This window comes from Serinus canaria, chromosome 1, assembly GCF_022539315.1.
Source record: "Serinus canaria isolate serCan28SL12 chromosome 1, serCan2020, whole genome shotgun sequence".
Classification (NCBI taxonomy): Eukaryota; Metazoa; Chordata; class Aves; order Passeriformes; family Fringillidae; genus Serinus; species Serinus canaria.
The window spans coordinates 89,243,581-89,259,788 of NC_066313.1; the positions used below are offsets into that span (position 1 = coordinate 89,243,581).

The 16,208-nt window shown below is 39.8% G+C and overlaps 1 protein-coding gene across 1 annotated transcript in view; it reads left to right on the forward strand.

Moving 5' to 3' along the window:
• Positions 1-211: 211 nt before the first annotated feature.
• TUBGCP3 (tubulin gamma complex associated protein 3) overlaps positions 212-16,208 on the forward strand; it is a 47,942-nt gene continuing 31,945 nt past the window's right edge. The window contains exons 1-4 of the mRNA XM_009085467.4: positions 212-478; positions 11,100-11,207; positions 12,979-13,046; positions 15,551-15,628. Coding sequence (XP_009083715.1) covers positions 403-478; positions 11,100-11,207; positions 12,979-13,046; positions 15,551-15,628 — 330 coding nt within the window. The 5' untranslated portion in view covers positions 212-402. The remainder of the gene's footprint in view (positions 479-11,099; positions 11,208-12,978; positions 13,047-15,550; positions 15,629-16,208) is intronic.

Here is a 16,208-nt window from a genome sequence, read left to right on the forward strand (position 1 = left end):
ACGCGTGCGTTAATGGAGCATGATTTCGGAGGCTCTGAGGCTGGGTGAGAGGCGTTCCCAAGCACGGAGGTGCCGGTGCAGGTGCAGGTGCAGGTGCAGGTGCAGGTGCAGGTGCAGGTGCAGGTGCAGGCGCCGGTGCCGCCCGGGGACCAGGGGCGCTCCCGCCCGGCCCTGCCCACGCGGGGCGGCGCCTGCCCCGGAACCGCCGCGCGGGGCATTATGGGCGCGCGGTCGCGGCTGCGGTTTTCGGCGGGTCCCGTGAAAATGGCGCCGTAGGCGGGAGCGGGAGGTGCCGCCGGCTCCCTGCGCTGCTGACCGGGCGGCGTGTCCTCGCCCCCTTCCTTCTCTCCGCCACCCCGCCGTGATCCGGCTCTGCCGTCCGCTCCCGGCCCCCGCGCCGCGATGGCGACTCCGGACCAAAAATCGCCCAACGTTCTGCTGCAGAGCCTCTGCTGCCGCATCCTGGGCAAGAGCGAAGGTAACGGCGTCCTCCTGCCATTCCCCCGCCGGCAGCGCTCGGAGCCCGCGGGGGCTGCCCCGGCAGGGCTGCAGAGGTGCCGGGCCCCTCGGCAGGGAGAGTCGGCGGCCTCCCGGCCCGGGGGCGACAGCCCGGCCAATGCTGAGGGGCCGGCCGGGCACGGCAGCGGCCCTGCGAGCCGGAGCCGTGCGGCGGGAGGCGGCTGGAGACGGCTCCGTGCTCTCCTCCGGAGCCTTTGGCCGGCTCGTGAAGGCGCTCTCCTCTTCGGGGAGTGGGGCACCGCTGCCGGGGTGTTTGGGCGAAAGGGGGCTCCTTGTACGGGCTGAGAAACCTCCGCCTCCCGCCGGTGCCTGCTCGAGTGGAGCCATTGATGTGCGCCAGGTCCGCTACAGGTCCTCGGTGTCTTGATGCTGCTGTGAGGCTCCAGCAGGGGAATGAATCTCTTGTCTGTTTGCGTAAGTTTCTCCCTTGCAGTCGAGGCGAGGACTGTTTTTAGTAAGCTGTCGGAGGGGTGGAAAGGAAGGCGTGCATCTGCTGAGTATCCTTTTTAAGTTGCTCTGTTTATCAGCATGGCTCACTAGAGAAACTCATGCAGAAGCTTGTAATGCCTTTTTTTTCTTGTATGAGAGATGACTTTCTCCTTTACTTGTAATGGCTGTCAAGTCCCTTATTCTTTTCTCTCTCCATGCCCCTTTTTTCTGACAAATCCCTTTAGGTATTTCCAGGATAGTAACTAAGACTTTGAGCATTACCTGTTGTAAAAAATTACTAGAAAAAAATAAGTAAAAAATGGCCTACATGTGGATTATTGCTATTTTAGAAATCTAGAAAGTGTGTAACAAGGTGCAGGTATATATGTTGTCTGTTTCTCAGACTTTGTTTCCATCTGTTGCAGACAGGATTTCATGCTATCACACCCCATCTTTGTTTCTCAGTTGGAGAGCTATGGGTTTAATGGATGAACTGTTTGGTGAATGAGAAACTGAAACTGGCAGCATGGCCTCGTCCAAAGAGTTGTAGTCACTGTTTCAATGTCAAAATGAAGATCAGTAGGAAGAGGTGTTCCTCAGAGGTCTGTTTTGGGATTGACAATGATCAATATCTTTATTAATAACATAGAGTTATTAATAAAGATATTGATCATTGTCAATCCCAAACCAGAGAGTGCCTTTGGAAGGTTTGCAGATGACACCAAGCTGAGCAGCGCAGGTGATGTGCTGAGGGAAGGGAGTGCCATGCAGCGAGACCATGACAGGCTTGAGTAACGCACCTGTGTGAACCTCAAGGTTCTGCCCCTGGGTCGGAGCAATCCCCAATATCTGTAGAGAGTGGAGGATGAGTGGATTGAGGGCAGTCCTGCAGGGAAGGATGTGGGAAGTGGATGGAAAAATTGGACAGAAGGCAGTAATGTACATCCTGGAAGGTCAGCATATTCTGATCTCCTTAAAAAGAAGTGTGGACAGCAGGTAGAGAGCAGTGCTGAGTGCCCTCGCTGCTCTGCTTTTGTGAGACCCCATCTGCAGTACTGTATTCAGCTCTGGGGCCCCCAGTTCTGAAGGGATGTGGATGTGTTAGAGCAAGTGAGAGGAATGGAGCACCTCTCCTCCAAAGCAGGTCTGAGAGTTGGGGTTGTTGAGCCGGGAGAAGGCTCTGCTCAGAGATCTCACTGTGGCCTTTTGGTGCTTCGAGAGGGTTTATAAGAAAGACGTTTTTACCAAGGCCTAAAGTGACAGAAGAAAAGATGTTAAAAGTTCTTGTCTGGGAAAAGCTTTAAACAGTTATAGGGTATGTTTAGATTGGACACAGAGAAGAAAGTTTTTACAGTTAGGATTGTGAAGCACTGGAACAGGTTGCCCAGAGGAGTTGTGAATCCCATCCCTGGAAGTGTTCAAGACCAGATTGAATGGGGCTTTGAGCAACCTGATCAAGTGAAAGATGTCCCTGCCCATGTCAGGGGAAGTGGATTAGATGGTCTTTGAAGGTTCCATCCAGCCCAAACCATTTTGTGATTCTGTGATTCATCTGAGAACCTTGGTAAAGTTGGTAAGAAATTGGAATCTTTGTCTTCACTGAACTGTTGAGTAGGAACTCCTTCACAGAAAACACTCCAAGTAACTCTAAGATATTAAGGGTCTTTTTCAACCTGAATAATTCTATGATCAACAACTGTTGATTGCTGTGTTTTGTTTTTCAAAATCTATTCCTTTTCCATTGCATTTTTAAGTCTTCTGCAAGGCAGTGTTTTTTTTTCCAGAATCTCTAGTATTTCCTATCAGGAATTCCAGTTGTAGGATTTTATCAAGATATGGCAAAATTCTACTCTTCTCCTATCTCCACCAAGTCAGCAGTAGTTTCTAAACTGTTTAATGCTTCTTGTGTTCTTCTGTAACCACATGTTTCTTTTAGCAAGTTTTTAACTGTATTTTAAAGGGTACTTCACATCAGACTACAATTCCAAAGTGGTCTTCTAGCTCTTTTTTTAAAGCTCTTACTTGCTTTAACCTTCTTAGGAAACTTTTTTTCTGGTACAATTGGTATATGTTCTTGTTTAAGAGTATTTCAAACATTTGCTACCAAAAATCTCAAATTATTGTTCAAGTTACTAGTTCTATTTAAAAAAAAAAAAATGGCAAATGGATTATATTGCTTTAGTGGATGCCTTTTCAAGGACATTATTTCTATAATGTCTAGTCCTGTTTTCTTCATGACTCTTTTTTTAGATTTGGAGTCTAACCTAAACTCAATCTAAGCTTGTTTCCTAGTGTTATCTAGGTCTGTGATACTTTGAAAAGTTAAGCAGAGCATGAGAACAGAAATGGAAACCTCTGAGTATCAACTGAAGTATGAGTATTGAGGTGAGATGGCTCACTTCTAGTAACTTAGGATCTAGCTTTTTTTTGAAGTCATAGTCTTGATACCTCTCTGTATCTCCTAACTGGAATAATAATTGTTTTTACAAGCAGTAGGTGCAAAAACATGCAAGAGAGCTGGGTATTTTTATTTTTTTAAAAGTTGAACCTGTTTATGTGTGTTGGGATTCTAATAATGTGACTATAATCCTTTCTATGTTTGACTAATGCAAGTGAAATTTTGGCCAAAATCACAGTAAGTTTCTGCGTGCAACCTGTAGTCTGCTCGTCTGCCCACTTGAGGATTATCTGAGGACTTCTTTGAAGTGACAGCTAAAAAAAACCTGGGTTGTCTGCCACATTTATCACCCATGTTTTTATGCATGTGACAGATGGGAAGCCTGTTCTTACCCTGCTCTTTATTCCTTTGTTAGGAGGGATGCTAGCACTGAAACCTCAGCCTTCTGAGACAGGATTTCCCTTGAAGCAGTCAACTGTAGTGCATGTGTTAGCTCAGCTATAGACTTCAAATCCATAGAGACTGATAAATCAAAAATTCTGTGAAAGTCTCAGTCATGAAACGTGTGTAGTGGTTTTTCCCCCCACCCCCTTGATATCTATGTCCAAGGAATACATAAAAGACAATGAGGTAATTTTGTTAGCACTAGCATCCTCTGTGTTGAGGAAGATGCATGTATTTGAAGGCAGTAAGGAACCCACCAGATAAGCTATTTAGCATCTTGCTGTTTTTCAGGCTTGTAATTCTTGTTCCTTTCAGCACAGGATTAGTTTGAAGTAAGGTATTAGTGTGTGGTTAGTGGTCTGTGGGCAGCTTCTCTGCTCCTTGTGTATGGTCAAGTTAGGCTGCTTTGTATATACACATCCTCTTTTTTGAAGCAAACTTTCCAAGTGTTATCAGTTTAGTCTTCGGAAAGTAATTTATGATGTTCAAGTACTCCTACAAAGTTTAGGGGCAGAAACCTTAGACACTTAAGAGATCTTTAAATCCTTTAACTTAAGAGATCTTTTTAAATTGTTAGTAGAGAAATCTCTACTAAAAATTCAAAACAAGAAGCTGAAAACATCCATCTTAAACCATTTGTGTAGTTAACCTACTGTGAATGTGAAGTACAAGGTGCTGATGAAGTTGAGTGAAATTTAATTGGTAAAAAGTGAAGGAATTGACGTTTGATGATTTAATGGTTGTTCCTGCCTTAAGTGAAAATTCGCTGAATTTTTATTTGAGAATTTTTGTTATCCCTTTGTTCCTTCTCAGCACTTGTGTGTTATGTTTGTGAGGGAGCTACAGCTGGAGGAGGAGATGAAGGGTTCTGTTTATATAATGCTTGTGTGGTAATTGTTCACTTAATGCTTAGGAGGGCTTACTCTCTTCCAAGTCTACATTGTGCCTGAAGTCTTCCATAAACCCTCATCAAGGGATTTTTTTGCTTCTGCCTGTGATGGCCTTAGAAGGCTTCCACCTTCTCTGCTAGTTAAAGATTTATGTTGAAGTGAATTTGTAGTTTGATGGACTCTGACTTCAGGCTCTCAGTGGTGAAGCCATCTTCTCTCTCTTCCCCCTTTTGGGATCATCCCCTAAGTGGAGGGCTTGCTTTATTTCCAGAACTAGTCAGCTGCATAGGCCTAGTTACTGGGATTTACTTTTTTGCAAAAGAGTTCTGCCTCTGAGAAATCCCTTACAGGGTCTGCTGAGTTATGTGGAAGAACTGTTTAGTTGTTTGTTTCTTTTAATTATCTACCTAAACTTTTCTTTCCCTAAAACTAGTGTTGAAAGCTTTTTGTTGCTGCACTCTAGCCAGACCTCCCGGGGGTTGTAAAGCTTTGTGTGGTGCTGTGTGTCTGCAGTCAGCCACTGTGATTAGTTGGGGTCTCTGCCCCTGCAGTTGGAGCTGCTGCTGACCTCTCTCTTCACGTGTTCTCATAGTGTCTTACTATGAATGACTAAGAATTACTGCACTGGCTTTATATTATTTTCTGTGCTTTTCCAGGCTGTCCACTCACTTTTATACTTACACCTGATCTTGCAGGGAGCTTGCTTACCTGTGCAGTAGTTTCTATAATTTTCTTTTCCTTCCCTGTGTTTGCAGGCTCCAGCAGTTATACAGAGTTGCATGCCTCTCTTTGGACAATGATTTTAGTCCTTCTGCCAAAGAACTTCTTGTTCTTAGCTGTCTTTCACAAACCTCCTGGTAATCTTAAAACTCTAAGAACTCTTAGTGCCTCCAATGGAAACAAATGTTATTGCTGTAAATATTCAAGCTAAATCTATTTGAGTTTGAAAGCTAAGAAGATTTTTGTGTGCCGAACTACTCTAGGAGGTGTGCATGCTCTAGAAAGTGAAGTAGTATTTCAGTCTTTGGGGAGCAGTTTGCTACCTGAAGTCCATACTGTGGCCTCACTTTCATCTCCAGAGTCAGTGGCAGTTTTGTTACGCTGTTTGATTTTGGCATTTTAAACTTCGAATTATTGGAATAGATGTTAAAAGTTCTTGTCTGGGAAAAAGCATTGAGTTCATTTACAGGGTGTTATGGAGGGATTTTACCTATGCTGATAAAAGAGCACATGGGAGTTGACAAAACAGACAAAAATTCACAGTGAGGGAAAGTTCTGAAAAGATTATGGCAGAGTTGTTGATAGTCCAGTGTGACAATACTCAAATCTGTTTACTAGCAATGCAACAAGAGCCAGCCATATAAACATAATTAAATAATTATGTTTCCTGTGCTGTGCATCAAAGTTTATGGGCAACTTCTAAGTAAGGAAAGATATAGGAGTGTGTGTGGCTTGGGCTTTATTTTGTGCATATGTTGATTTATTTTTCTTTGTGGGAAAGGAGTCTGGAGACTAGAAAAACAATTAATTAACAATAAATTCAAAATGCTTCAACTAAAAACATTCATCAACAGAAGAGAAGTTTAAACTAGTTGACTAAATCAAAAGACTGATGTAAAATTAATTTTTTCAGTAATACTTCATAGAATCGATGACTCTATGAAGTATTACTGAAAAAAATCTAAGGCTTCATTTGGAAGGCATCCTAAAGGTCATCTAGTTCCAACCCTGCTGCCATGGGATGGGACACCTTCTACTATACCAGGTTGCTCAAAACCCATCCGACATGGCCTTGAAAATTTCCAGGATGAGACAACTTGTCTTTGCAATCTGCTGTAGTGTCTCACCATCCTCACTGTAAAGAATTTCTGCCTAGCATGGTGTCTAAATGTCTCCTTTTTTATTTTTAAATTGTTTCTCCTCCTTGTCCTGTTACTATCTGCCTATGCAAAAAGTTGCTGTCCCTCTTTTTTTTAACCCCCTTTAAGTACTGGAAGGCCACAATAAGGTCTCTGCACAGAGCTTTCTCTTCTCCAGGCTGAACAGCCCCAGCTCTCTCAGCCTGGCTTCACAGGACAGGTGCTCCAGCCCTTTGACCATCTTTTTGGCCTCCAGTGGACCTGCTCTTAACAGGTCCAAGTCTTTTTGTGCTGGGCACCTCCAAGCTGAATGCAGCACTGCAGGTGGGATTTCAGTAAAGGAGGGAATCATCTCCCTTGATCTCCTGGCCACCTTTTTTTTTTGATGTCATGATGTGTATCAGGCCTTCTGGGCTGCAAGCATGTGTTACTGCTTCATGTCCAGCTTTTCATCCTTGAGAACTCCCAAGTCCTTCTCTGCAGGGCTGCTCTCAATGGGTTCTGCCTGTCAGCAGTTTTGTCTGGGATTGCTTCAACCCAGTGCAGCACTTTGCATGTCATAACCAGGCTGGGCCTAGAATTGCACATTTCAAACCCTGTTTTCTACAGGAACAAGCAGTTTTGCTCACAAAAAAATGCATGTAGATTCTCATTAAGAACAAAATCGTTGTGCTAATGGCTTTTCAGATTAGTTTTCTAGTTTATCGCTAGGGCAAATGCATTAACATGGCATATTTCTCCAGGTAATATTTCACAGTAATGTAGAACATCTAATATGAGTAAAACAGAGGAAATGTAGCAGCATTGCTGTCTTGGCAAACATCATATGTACTCATGGTATATGTGAGAAGGTGAAAAGTTTTCAGCTTTTCTTTCTGGCTTAATTTTGCAACAAATACTGTTATAGGAAAGAAGTTTGTTGTTTGGGGTTTTTTTCTTCAATGTGTGTTTTTGGCAGCATCTGTATCTGAAGTAGTTTGCAGCAATAATTTTTCCCCGGTCAGTACCTTTCCTACAGCACTGAATGCAGTTTAGAGTGTAATTGTTTCACAATAGTTTTGTATTTGTGTTTAAGGAAAGTGCTTGTCTGGGATGATGGACAGCTGACTGGAGAGTTTGCTAATCTTTGAAGTCTTTCAAGAAGAAAATAAATAGATTTAGCTAAACTTTAATTAGAGGGGTCCTGTAGTTTAGAATTTGTTTATAGGCCTATTTAAATAACTAAATGTCTTCTTTTCAGGAAACAATTTTCTCACAATGATTTGGAGAAACAGTTTCAATTACTACTTAGGTTTTTCAAGACTTCCCCCTGCCCGCTTTTGGAAGCTTAATTTTAATTTAACCAATAACCAACTTTATATAAAGGAATATGTTAGAATATAAACTGAATTTCAATTTACTTCCCTAAAATTATAGGTAATTCTAGAAGCTTCTTTATAGCAAAAGTTGGCTGAATTTCAGCATGTTCTCTGAAATACTGCTTTCGTGCAAGTAATAATTGGCTAATTATCTTTGTCTCTTGAACTTTTCCTTTAAATTTTATATTTAGTCCTATTTCTTCTTGCTTTCTTTACAACCAGAGCATTGCTTCTATGTATTTTTTACCACGTGCTATGCCTGTATTTTCTTCAGCTTTAAAGTGCTGTTACCTGGCTTTTGAAGTAGTTCCATTCTAATACTGCATTGTGTGTAGGAATGTTTGAATGGCCGTGTGGAGTATAGATCTTTGAATGATTGATGGGTTGCTTTGTTCAAAGGAGACAGTTTTTAAATTTTCATATTTTTTCTTGTGAGTCACAAGTGACAGTTCTCTGTTCAGCTGTGTGGCTGCTTCTCAGTGTCATTAATTGTGTGTGTATTCCTTAAGGGATCTAGTCTGAGGAGAAGTGGTTGTCTCTGTCTGTGTTCTCTGCTCTGATCGGACCTCTGGAAATCAAGTCATGATCAATGTTGTTTTACGCCTTTAACCTTCAGACAGCTGCATCAGATGTATTGAGCTTGCTGTTATGTAACAGAGTCATGCTGTAATCATTTTCTGATGAAGGATGTTCAAATAGATAGATGGCTGTATATTTTAAGTATATCTGCTGTCATAATGATGATTCTTTCAGGAGGAAGCAATTACATGTGCCTGTTAGTTGTAAGCTGTGTGAATTTTTATTGTACTGACACATATCTGTATTTAGTTGTGTTTAATCACTTTAGGTACTGAAGTTATTTTACGAATTTATGAGAAATAATCTGCTGAAGAAACACCCACAGCAGGGAATTTTGTTTGTAAAAAGGAAACTAGACTTGATATGAATAAAACATGAAAATCTGAATTAAATAAAATAGAAAACCAGTCTTTCTACAGAGCTGTTGAATTGCTGGTGCAAATCAACAATGTCTAAAGAACAGATAATTTTCCATGTTTTCAGTAGTGCAACAGGTTTAAAAAGTGGGATTTGTTGGATGGAATTGTAGTCTTTCAACAAGGGATCTTTCTCAGATGCCTTGTTAGGGCAGTATGGAAAAGGCTAGACTAAGCTTTAGTGCTTTAACTAGTCTTGCTGTGGTTGGTGTTGAAATAGAAGGTTGTTACAGGTGGTAATAGATTTTCCTTAAAACTTCCCCATTACAGGAAAAGCTTGTCCCTTTCCTATATGCTGCCAAGTACACAGTTGAGGAATTAATGGAACATATGCTGTTTGGGATAACTTAGTGCCAATGTTTGATTTTAAATGGCCATGCAGAATACTTTTTAAAATCTTGAGTTCTGTTATGACATGCATTAAACTTAAGAATTACACAGAAATGCCTCCTCATACTTAACTCTTCAAACGTAGTTCATAGGTAGCTGGAGTATTAAATGTTTATATTTGTATTTTTAAAACCTTATTGCATTTGAAATGTTGCTTAGTCTTGCAGTAGAGGAGGCATTTGTCATAGACATTTGTGACCTTACAGTAATAGTGGCATTTTCTTCTCTGAGAATAGAACAATACTCTTGTTCTTTCTGCCTGCCAGTCTTGTCAAATACTGTTAAATGTTACTGTTTTTGTCTGAGCAGACTGTTTTCCTGATTGTGTGAGGTATTTCTTTGTGTGAATTGGTTAATGCTTGTTGTTCTACAGTTATATTCTGGTGGAGTTGGACCAGTGCATGACATTTATAGTACAATACATTCTTCTTGAATGTCCATTTTATTTTGTAAGGCATTCAAACACAATCTAGCACATTGTGACTTTCAAATTTCAAACCTCTTTCCATAAGCTTTTGAAGATTTTAATGCATTTAATCAATGTTTGACTCCTAGTATCTCTAAGGTGTTTGTTTTTTTCCAGTTGCAAGTATCAGTTAATTAGTTAAGAGATGTTAAATGCTTAAAGTATTCTAGTCTTCTTCTAGTAGTCCTTTACCTTATTTCATTTTTCTGTTCCTTTTGTACATATTTGTCCTGACCAGGATCCTTGGCTGAACCGTTGCTGCATTACTCGGCAGTTTTCTCTGAGAGCTGACTGCTCAACTGACTAAATAAAACACACGAGGATGTGATGCATTTGCACACAGAATGTTATATACAGAACAGACAATATCCAGCATTGCTTAGATGGGTTTCTTTCCCCAAGTAAAAAGATCCAAGTGTGGCAAGCACACTTGGATATTTTCTTGTGTACTTTTTTCCTTGTGTTATTACAGTTATTTCTAGATAAGGAATAAAAATCTATCTGACCTTTTATAAGGGCACTTGACATGTCTGTAGGCTTATTGTTTGATTTTCAGGTTGATAAATGGGAATATGACTATGCTATAGAAGCATTAATACTGACCTGGCCCTGTCTTGGTGTTACTAGACTGTTAGTTTTCCCAGAAAGCAAGATACTTGCACTAAGACAGTGCTGTTCAACAACGAGATTAAAAACATAATTATTGCATTAGTAAGAAGCAGTGGAAGGAGGTCACTGATTTGTGAGCTCTGTGTTAGTATGCACATTATGCATTGGGGTGTGATGCTGATATCTCTGAGCTGGCTTTGAACCAAATGGTGAAGCCATTCAAACTGTTTTAAACAAAACCAAACCAAGATGCAAACTGGTAAAACCACTGTTGTGGATATCTGAGTGAAGATCCACGGGTAGGTGGTGAACATGAATGTATTGCTGTGGTGTGTGAGCTGAACTGTGTGACTGTGTGCTAGGTCCCATAGCATTTCTGTCAATGGGGAGGGGCAGAGCCAGTTAAGTGTGCAAGTGCTGTCTAGTAACTGGGTAGACCTGTCTCTTTCAGCTCAGAATAGGAAGGGCTTATGCACAAATTTTGATGCACTTATTTGTGGAGTGTGTACAGGTGAGTGTGTTTGAAATAACACATTAGTACTGTAATAAACTGGACTTTACTGCCCTCTGGTTAGAAGTGTGCCTAAGAATTGCAGCACAACGTTATCAGATCTAAGCCGGGGTTGTTTTTGCTGCTTTCAGACATAGCGATGTAATCTCATGTCTCACTTTTTTTAAAATTAGTTTTAATAGAACAATAGCATTCTACTTAACTGACAGAGTTTGGTTTTTTTTCTTTCAGCTGATGCAGCCCAGCAGTTTCAGTATGCAGTGAGAGTTATTGGAAGCAATTTTGCTCCCACTGTTGAGCGTGATGAATTTCTTGTAGCGGAGAAAATCAAGAAAGAACGTAAGTGCATCATGTTTCTTTCTTAGAAACACAAAATTCTTTTTGAAGTTAATCAGGTTATTTCTCTGAAAAAGGGACATCTCTGCCTCACAGATAGTTATCTAATCTATTATTAATGCTTTCTTCCTGAAAATCTCATGATGTAAATGCCATTAATTTCCTAGTAAATATGACTGAGTGGCTATTTGTATTCACAGCTCAAATTTTTCTGAATACTCAGCTGAAACTTTCCTTGCTGCTTTGTATCTTGGCCACTGTAAAGACAGAGAGCAATGAATACTGCACTCCATTCACCTTAATAGTACTTGGAAATTATGAATTCATAGCTCTTCTTAGAAGAGTAAAAGACGGATATTTTTGAGATGTGTGCTTCAGGAATATTGCACGGTGGCACAATTAACTTCATGAGCACCTCTGTGAAACATGCTGAACGAGTATCCTGGGAACTGATGGAGTTGGTGACTTACCTGACTTGCCTTCAGTTTCTCTACAAGTTTTCTGCAACCACCTTCTTAAAAACAAAATCAGACCATGACACTGTAAAGGATGTTGCATTTCCATTCCACTGTTCTCTCTGCTGCTCTTGAGTCACGTGTTGCTCTGTGTGTATCCAAAGGAGATGTGATGAATTCTTCTTGAAAAGCCAAATACTGCTTTCAGCAGATTCTGCTGCACAGTAGGATGTCCAGAAACAATTACTTGAATTGTACTAATGAAATTAAAACTTCATATTTGAGCTTTGAATATTCAGAGATTGAATTAGGATAACTGACGTCAGGGGTTATAACTGGTTTAAGGTCCTTGTGTATTTTTTGCTAATGCAGAGCTTCCGTGACTTGCTGACAGACAAATGAGCCCATTAGAATTCCTCTAGCTACAACTCCAAAACACTGAAATCTACAATATATACTTTCTGCCATAGTAAGGCTATTTTGTAGACGGCACAGCATGTATTCTTTGGGCCTGTTCCCAATTTTCTGAAGAGGACTGTCTCCCTCATCCTCCTCCCCAACTTCAGCTGGATATATGTCCTTCCAACTTTACATTTATTTTGGAGATACCACACAAGTGATGACTTACTTGGCAAAGTGTATTTAGCTGTGACATTTGATGCTAATTAACATTTCTAGCATTTAATAGCTATTTTTCTTATCACTGAAATTTCTTCAGATGTCTTTATTGTCTTGGTTTTCTTTTAACATGGCTCTTTCTGATGCAATATGGCTTTTTAAGAAATCTTAGTTGGAAGATGTGTCTCCTCTGAGAAGGTACTTCTGTAACTGGCATTGATTTGAGACTATTACTTTTGTAATACATGAGAGTTGTGTGATCCTGGAATTCTACCTGACTTGCCGCAAATGGCATTACTACATTTTTCCTTGATTTTATTGTCTAAAATAGGAACAATTACACTCTAGTTTTGGAGCAATTGCATGTAGTTTTTATAACATTCTTTAATGATTATCTACTTTCAGTTGTGTCTTCAGTCCCTTAGGTCCCTAAATCTACTGAATGGCAGACTAGACTTTACCAGGATGTATATTTTGATTGAATTAAGCAAAGCAGGTACTTGTATTGAATCGCTTGCATTGCAAGAATTCTCAGGGCTGGAATGCAGATAAGATGAAAACAGTGTTTAAGTAAATACAATGAAACAGTCCAGCATCATGAAGCTTTCTTGGTTGCATTTTATAATTTACCTCAAGTATATGTTAAGACATGACTGTTACACTTCTTTCAAATTTTTAATCTACTTTTTTTTTTTTAATAGTTGTGCGACAAAGAAGGGAAGCAGATGCTGCTTTGTTTTCAGAACTCTACAGAAAACTCGGTTCACAGGTAGTTTAATAAATGTGTAAAGAGTAAAGAAACTGAAAGCACTCATAAGCATCCTTCTGCTGTTAGAGTTGTTTTGGAGAGTGCTCAGGTCATGAACAATATTTTTTCTGGGAGGATGGTTAAATATTCACACAGCTTGCCTAGGAAAGTTGTGGAGTCTTCATCCTTAGAGATAAGTCAAAACTTCACTGGACACAGTCATGGACAACCTGCTGTAGGTGACCCGGCTTTGAACAGGGGGTTTGGACCAGGCAAATTCTAGAAATGCCTCTCAACCGCAGCTCTATTTTTAATATTTGATTCAAGTTATATAAAGAGGTACTTCATATAAAGAAAGGGACTCTATAAAAATAAAGGAATCATTTTATATGTAAAACTGCTGAATTTTCTCATCATTTATTTTACAGAAATGCCTCGCAGTGTACTGATTTTACTAGTCTAATATTCTCATGCGTCTGAATTCTTAAGTGCTCCAGTTCTTGTAATGTTGAAGGTTAAGAGTTTGCTGACTTGGATGGCTCTAACACCAGTGTTAATCAAAGAACACTGCATGCCAATATCCTGACTAAAGATGTTAGTGTGTGGAAAACCTTATCATGATAATGCTAAGATTAAGATTACAAAAAAGGTATTCTCTGGGGAGTGTGACTAGTCAGAACTTGGTTCTCTTCCTCCCCTCTTCTATACTTGACTCACCCATTACTTAATTAGTGTTTGGACTCGTTACTGAGTAAGTTGCCCTGGTTTCAGTGTCCTGTGGGTTTGTGTATTAATTGCACTGGTTTGTACAGCAGAGCACTGATTTGCAGACAGCTCTTAATACAGACTTTGTGTAACGTGTCTGTAGCTTCTGTACTGCATTGCCATTTGGCAAGCAAAGTGATGCAGAGCATGATGACTAATCTTTGGAACAAAATGCCTTGCCTGTGTTATATGTTTGCTTATTCTTCTGAATGTAATGCAAGCTATTTCCTGGTATTTTAATGCCTCCTCAAACATTTAAGGTTTCAGCTAACCTTTTTTTTTTTTTCCTCTGCTAGCCTCTTGTGTATGTGAAATAATGGCTTCTTTAAAATTCACACAACCTATTATTATTCAATCTGCTGTTAGGTTTCTTACTTAAGGTGTACAATCATTTCCTTTTCCTATGAGCACAGTGAAGGGCTTAAAGGGATATATGTTTTCTGAACAAATGAGGCTCTTCTTCCAACATTTCTCTTGAAAGCAGTTGGGAGGGAAAAAATAGTGCATGTGAATCTGTTTTAACTTTGCTTCATCTATTACTCCAAACAGGAAAGGAGGTCAGTGCTTATTTTTATGGCATCCTGCCAGTTGAGCAAACCACTTTTCTTGGAGCACTTGGATTTATTCTGTCCTGGCCAGTAGAAGAAGCAGTTGCTGCTCCTTCTTTACCACTTATCAGTTGCTGTAATTAGTTACTTGCAGCAGATGCAGTACCACTATTTTTTGCTTGTTCTTGAGATTAAAGCAGAAGATAATAGAATTGTGCTCTACATAATATAGAATGTCTCCTTTTATATAAAAATGTAGAGCTTTGGTAAATTATGTTGCTTCATAAGGGATGGAGTCTCTGTTGCATCTTGATATGACTCAAGTTTGCTTTATAGTCTACATTGCTCCGTATTGCACATCATAGGCTGATCAATATTGTGAGGGAATTTGTATAAGTTTCTTTGTCTCAGCCTAATGTCCATTGTAAGGTTCTATGTCCCTGGTAAATTCAGGTGCAAGTGTTAGTGTCATAGAACTATGGAGTAACATATCTAGGAATATGCATATTTAAAATCAATCATTTTAGTGCTTGCTTTCATTTTAAAGTACTCTGTAGCTTGGGCTTTAGCTGAAGTCGGACAGCTTTCTGCTGAGATCTAAAACGGCAGACAGTCTTATTCTAAAAGTCTGTGTGTGTCTGTTTGCTGAAGACTATATTATGTATTCCTCAAGTTTCATATTAACAGTGTCTGTCTTAAGTTATTAAAAAAATTGGTAGCTCTCTTAAATGGCATTTAAAGTAATAGAAATCAAAACCCTCACTTTTGAGGCCTCACTGTAAAGGAGAGTGGAGGGGAGAAAGGAGAAAAGATAGTTCCTTGCCTAAAACTTCACCAAGTGTTTTACTTTTTCACATTAAGGTTAAATTAATGGCTGCATCTGAGATGTTTTAAGTGGTGAGAGTGTGTGGAATGCTGGTAACAGTTCAACTCTGTATAAACCTCATTCTTAGTAGCTATGAATTTTAAATTTGGCCTGCTTGCTGATCTCAGAGCAGGTGAGAATTCATGATTTGAACACAGTGAAAAAAATTCATAAAATTAGCAATACAGAGGCTGCGCTGCCCATTCCCAGTTTATTCAAAAAAATGTGGCTTTGAGTTAGTCTTATTTATCTAGAAAGTTTATTTATATGCATAGTTGGATAATTAAAGAATTTTGTTCTTAGCAAGAGTTGAACTTCTTTATTTTTGTCTTCATTTTTCTTTGAAGGGCATTTTGAAAAACAAATGGTCAATACTCTACCTCCTGCTTAGCCTTAGTGAAGATCCACGTAAACAGTCTAACAAGGTAGGTGAGGAGACTTTTGTTGCTTCTGAGAAATAGGAAATGTGTGTCACTTAGACGTCTTCAAGAATCATTATCCTTGAGCAATACCTCAAGGTTGTTTTCATGATATCTGTGTGTGAGGCTGAAGGGAAGAAAACACTTGTTAAGTATCTGTAATATTTGGTGTAGTTTTCTTACACTACATAAATTTAAAAATATGAGCTGTCCAACATATGCAGCTGAAGTTGTGAGTGTATTAGATGGGTGGTTTTTGTGTTTACTTTTTGCTCGGTGGTGTGATGTCTGCTCATGTGATAGTGAGTTTTAAATGGAGTAGGAAAAGCAAAATGCAGTTGCAGCGCTGCTGGCACCAAAGTGCTTTTCGCAGCTATTGCTAATGACTTGCAGGCAAAAAGAAGTTGTGTTGCTAAAATACTGTTGCTCACTGTAAGGCACTTTTTTGTCATGGTAATTGCACCAGCAAATTTTTCTTTGTGTAAACAAATATTTCTTTTGTTGTTGATATTACACTTTTGTTAACTGAAGATGTAACTCAAAGTAATTCCCACATAATTTCTTTTATTATTCCTCCCTTTTCAAA